Source organism: Haliaeetus leucocephalus, unplaced genomic scaffold (assembly GCF_000737465.1).
Source record: "Haliaeetus leucocephalus isolate CR32 unplaced genomic scaffold, Haliaeetus_leucocephalus-4.0 Scaffold203, whole genome shotgun sequence".
Classification (NCBI taxonomy): Eukaryota; Metazoa; Chordata; class Aves; order Accipitriformes; family Accipitridae; genus Haliaeetus; species Haliaeetus leucocephalus.
Window position 1 is genome coordinate 375,835 of NW_010972639.1, and position 5,869 is coordinate 381,703.

Genomic DNA, 5,869 nt, shown 5'->3' on the forward strand with positions numbered 1-5,869 from the left:
CGGCCGCTCGGGGCGTCGCGGCAGGAGGAGCGTCCCGCCGCACATGGCGGGCGAGGCGGCTGCCCGCTCTCCTCCTCGCCCTCGGTCGCTGCCCGAAGCGCTTCGTGGGCGGGGGGGGCGGTCCGCGGGATGGAGGGTAGGCGGCCGCGGGGCTCCGAGGCCCGGGTAGCTCTGGGGCTCGCCGGGGGCCACGGCCGGTGGTGCTGGTTCCGTGCCGCCCGCCGGCCCCTCGCCTGCTCACAACCCTGCAAAACCCCCAGTCCCGCTGTGAGCCGCCTCATCTTGGTCTTTGTCGTACGCCACCTAGCTGCTCCTTGACGGTGTCCGGGTGTAAACGGTCCGGATGAGCAAGTGCAAAGATGAGATGTCTGCCTGCGGGAAGGCGTGGACCAGTAAATGCCGGGGATGCACGGGAATGCCTGCCCACCGATACCTTGAAGGAGGAATAAACGAGGAGAGCAGAAGTAGGTGGTCGGTTGAGCGCTGTTTCACCTTCCAGCCTCCAGATCTCTCCCGAGCGTGCTGTAAAGATCATTGTCTCCTCGCATAATAGATCTAATGTCTGCCATGCGCCTTTTTCTGTGTCTGTGTTGCAACTCTTCGCCCCTGTTCTCTTAAATTGTACTCTTTCTCCAAAAGTATACGTGGTTAGTTCTTTTAAAAAGGCAGTCGTTCTGCATCCCCTCTCTTAGTGGAGCCTAATATGTCTGGATAATCCATTAAAGCATGGGAGGTTAGCCCTGACGCTGTAGAAAAGAAACCTCAGATGCAGGTAAAATCCTTCGGCTCCCATAGCGAGAAATTAGAAAGGGATCCACCAACAGTTTTTCATGCTTTTTTATTGTCTTTATACTTGAAGGTAGTAGCTCACAGAATAGCAGGAGAGGTGGGCAACAGTTGCCAAAACAATTTTACCTTACTTAGTTGCTAAAAATCATCAAGCGTTCACTTAAGTTAGTCCTCTCAAGCAATGGCATTTCTTTATTTCAAAACATTTTTGTTGGTAATTCTGGGTTCCACATCTTTTTTCCTAATGATGTGCAGTTTTGTATATTTTTCCCCTCTGTCTACCAAAGTCTGAGTGTCAAAACATCCAGTTTCTAGCTCAACACATCTCGACTGTTTTATTTAAATTAACAGCAAACTTGGCGACATAATCCAACAGAAAAGGACTGAAGTTATAAAACAAAGCTTGGTTTTTTCTTAACAGTTACTTAGAGGAAGAAGTATTTCAATTTTGGGGATGTGTACATGCATAAAAGAGCTGAGGATATTTCAGTAGGCTGAAAAGATGGGTATGCTGATCATGATTTCCTGTTCAAACACTGTTCTAGAAAAAGAACAAAAGTCACATACTTCAAAATTGTTTGGGAAATTCCTTGATGGACTCCAAAACTGCCAAGAGTAACAGATTAAAAAAGACAGGATTCAGCAAATTTTCAGAGTGTAAAGAATAGACAAAAATCTGTGAGTGAACTGGAAAATAAAAGATTAAACCATGGTGAAATTTTTACTTTTGTCAGGGAGCAAGGACTTGAAAAACAGTGGATGGTAAAGAGAACAAGTCAGAATAAAGGATTTTGGTTCAGAATTGAAAGCAAACAGCACTAGAACAGCAGATGATGTACAAAGAAAATCTTCCAGTGTACGTTTTGCATAAGCAGACACTGCATGGTCAACACCTGCATAGAATGTCATATGGTAAGGTGTTTGGAAGCAATTTAGATTTGGAAATGGTTATTTCTCTCAGTTTCCTGTATAAATAAGTAATAATGGGAAAGAGGAGGGAAGCAGTTTGTGAAATCCCATACTCATGACACAGTTGATGATAGGATTGTGTTATGATGTTTAGCTATTTTAAATCAAACAGCATTCTGTATGTACGGCTAGACATGTATTGGCTACATCTGCAAGGCCCACAGCCTGCCTGATGTCAGTTCCTGTTTCGTCTTTGTTTGTATTGTTGCAATGCAATGCTCAAACATTCAACCTGTCCCGCAATTCTACATCCCCAGAATCGGTGATCAGCCTGGCCGCACTCATACTGAGGGAGGCCAAAGCACCGTTTTGAGCGAAAGAGGTGGCAGATGGAGCCCTTGCACTTCAGGCTTCAAGAAGAGGTTCCTTCTTAAAAGAAGGAAGAGGGAACTGGGTGGGAAGAGTATACTAATAGGAAGAAAATGGGGCACAGAAAAGCCCGAAGGGAGAATAGTACATTATCCTAGTGGAAAGATGGCAGGGGCAGGTGATTCTGCATGAGGGAGAACCTTACAGAAATGAAATAAAAAGACAAGGTGTTGCGTTCATAGCAAATAAATTTTGTGATGTGCATCCATCTAATGTAACGTGAGATAATGCTAAATACTGGCTTTGAAGAAAGCAAAGAATTGAGGATGCTACCACAGTCCCCATGAAAGACAAGGAAATAGGGGCCCCAGGAATAAGAAGATGGATGAGGAAAATGCAGGCCTCGGAACCAAAAGGTTCAAGGAGGTTAAGAAATACCACTGTATGGGAAACTGACAAGAGTAAGAGGAAAATGGACCAAGTCTTCATAAAGGTCCTGGGACTTCTCATGGCCTGTGAGAAGGGTGAGAGAATCTGTAACAGTAAAGGAGAATAAAAGAACAACTGCCAAGTAAAATGCCATTGATACTAAAAAATACAGTTTGAAGACCGGGGGGGGGGGGGGGGGTGGGTAATATTCACTTTAAGATGTTAATTTAATGGTTTCTGACATACCGCTACTTAAAATATTAACACTGTGGAGTCTGGGTATACAAAAACGTAACACATTAAATGAAAGTAAGTGGTAAATTACTCCAATTCTAGCTAAGATTATTTACCACAGAATGTTAACAAATTTTTTTTTTCATTACAAAGTGTGGCGGGAGGAGCTGTGGGCGGTTTCGGCGTCCTGTCAAAGACACAAAAGCACTACTGAAAATCCCAAATTTGGTTTTGGTAGTTTAAAAACTTAGGAATATTGGGTCTGCATTTATTTATACATGTATAATATGTACACTTACTGGAGAGAATATCAGATGGCTCAATGGCTTACTTACCATTATCAGAGGTACCTTTCATCACCAGACATACCCTCCTGGCACTGGGGGGCATCAGAAGGGTCTGTGAGAATGGCTGTCAGCGGCGGTAAGAGGAGTTTAACATTTGTGAACATCCACATGAGAAGATTAAAACAGAACAGCTGTTTGGGGTCAGACAAGGAGTTTGTTTAGTCCAGTAACCAGCCTGCAGCAGTGGCCACCAAGCAAAAGACTGGCTAAGAACGGGGCAAGTATAGGTCTTACAGGTACTTTCCCAGCCTCCAACATTTTGCAGCTAGGGCATGGCTAAGCAAGCCAGAGGGGCTTTCTCTTTCACGAACTTGTCTGTTTTCCCCTTGACATTATGCAGCTTCCCTAATGTCCTGTGGCAGGGACTTCCTGGTTCCTGGTAAAACTTCCTGGTAAATGTGGTGTGAGGAGCTGCCTCCTTTTTCTGTAGTGAACTTGCTGTTCGCCAGCTTCACCAGATACTCCATAGTGCTCATTTGATACGTAACGTGAAATATTGAAAAATGCAGCCACTTTATGAAATTGTGACTATTGTGGCCATTTAGACCTTGACTAGGTCTCTCCCCCATTTGCCTCTTTTCCAAGCAGAAGAACTCTAGTTAAGTCCTTGCTCCTGTGGGCACCGTTTCACACATCCTTGGTCCTCTCTGGTTCTGGTTCTACCAGATCCTTTATGAGATGCGCACACAGTGTTCAGCTTGTGAGTGCTCTGTGCATCTCCTTTCAGTGTGTAAACAGACCCCTTAGTCCTATTCTCTTTCATGTGTTTAAATCAGCTATTTACGAAAACATGGACCTTCCCTCTTATTTCATTGATCCTTAGTTTCCTTAAAAGCCTTTGGCAAGAGATCTTGTCAAAAGTGTTTCAGAAAACCATGTAAACAGTTTCAACTAAATCTTACCTACTTGCTTGTGAATGCCTTCAGAAAACTGTGGTGTACTCCCAATGTACAAGAGCTGTGGTGACACTCCCAAAATCATATTTGCCCATGTGTCCACTGATTCTATGCTTTGTTATAGTTCTTCATGATTTTTCTGATGACAGGCACCAGATTTACAAGCCTGTAGATTGACAGATCTCCCCTCAAATCATTAAAAATAGGTATCTCATTTCCAAAGCTCATGTCCTCAGGCACAAAGCTGGCTTTAAGATGCTGTGCATCAGAGTTAATAATGCAGCAGTTTCGTCCTTGAGTTCCTCTACAGCTCAGGGCTGAGTGCCATTTGGACCTGTTGCCTTGTTACTGTTCGGGCAGACCCCTCCTATCTATGCCTTGCAAAGAAGGGCTCCAGCAAAGGAACATCTCCTGCCTCTTCCACAGTGCAGGCAGATGACAAGAACTCATTTTGCCTGCCTGATAGGGCCTTATCTTCTCTGAGTGTTCTTTTTTTATCTTCGGCATCCATTGGCCTTAGACTCTTGACGGATTTGCTATTCCAGATACATGTAAAGGATGATTTCTTATTCATTTTTCAAATTTTTCTGCATATTCTATTCAGGCAGTCATCTCATGCTTATGATCTGTTTTGGTTTGGGTTTAATATATTTGGACACAACTTCAGCTTTTCAAAGGAGTACTTCTTTCTTCTAGTACCTTGCCTTATTCCTGCTGTTTATTTGTACCTGCTTCCTCTCAACTTTTCTGAAGTCATTCTTGATTGGTGGTGTAAATTTGCTCTGTCTTTCCAAAATTATATTTTTCAGCAATCGGCTGTAAGAACCTAAGTCTTCTTGGTCTCCTCTCCAGCTTTGTCTTTGACCAACTTCCTCATTTTGTATTTTTTTTCTGTTGATCATACATCTGGTGGATTTGGGGGTTTTACGTACTTTTAGTTTCTGCGAGGCAAGATATAGTCACTGTTGCAATGTCGTTCTTTGGTGCTAAAATTTTGGAACAGGTACTGTGTGTGCACTGCTTGAACCATGAGGGTTATTTCCGCTGCTGTATACCACCTACCTAGCTGCTCCTTGATACAATCATTGTTAGCGTCTAAAAATGTTGTTTCTGCATCATTATCCCATGTCACATTTTCCCAGTCAGCACACAGCCTGATTCTTCTTTCCTTCCTTTCCTTCCTTTCTTTCTTCTTTTATATTGTTTCCTTGCTTCTTTTTTCCTTCTTGTTCCATAACAAATAGAAGCATAGTTAATATTGGTATTCTACTACTGTGCTGTTTATTGTGTCCTTTAGAATTATTACAGGTGTTAATCCAAATCAGTGTTTAAGTAATACTGTCCTTTTCCCAGAAATCTGGATAAAGTCCTAACAAATGCTGTATTGTCATGTGGCAACTTACTTGTATTTGTATTATACTAATGCTACCTTACAAGAAAAAAAGGTAATTGCAGCAACACTTCTGAAAGGCTGCCAGATAAATCCTATGATTAAGACACTTAGAAATGAAACCCACTTGCTGGCAGCTGGATGTCATGGTGGAACAATCTGTTTCAGGGGCCTTTCTTGTTGCAGCCATGCTTTTAATATGTCCGTATGTGTCTTCAATATTCCTCTGCCCTAACACAACACTGCCTTGTTTTTACTGACCTGGTGGTAACAAGAGTACCTCTGTAATGACTCTAGTTATTTCTAATATTTGAGTATTTCTAACATACTCAATTTGAAGACTGACATGCAAGATAAGTTTTTGATAGCTTCTTCAAAGGACTTCAATTTTCAATACTCTCTTAGCAATGTATTTACTTAGGAGGGAGGTCAAGGTATATCTCATGTCCATCCAGAAATGGAAGTTTTTACAAGATGCTGTGCTCTTTTGGTAGATGGAGGAAGAA

At 42.7% G+C, this 5,869-nt stretch overlaps 1 protein-coding gene across 1 annotated transcript in view; it reads right to left on the minus strand.

The window, feature by feature from the left end:
* SLC12A2 (solute carrier family 12 (sodium/potassium/chloride transporter), member 2) overlaps positions 1–281 on the minus strand; it is a 64,294-nt gene extending 64,013 nt beyond the window's left edge. The window contains exon 1 of the mRNA XM_010566075.1: positions 39–281. Coding sequence (XP_010564377.1) covers positions 39–281 — 243 coding nt within the window. The remainder of the gene's footprint in view (positions 1–38) is intronic.
* Between the last annotated feature and the right edge of the window lie 5,588 nt (positions 282–5,869).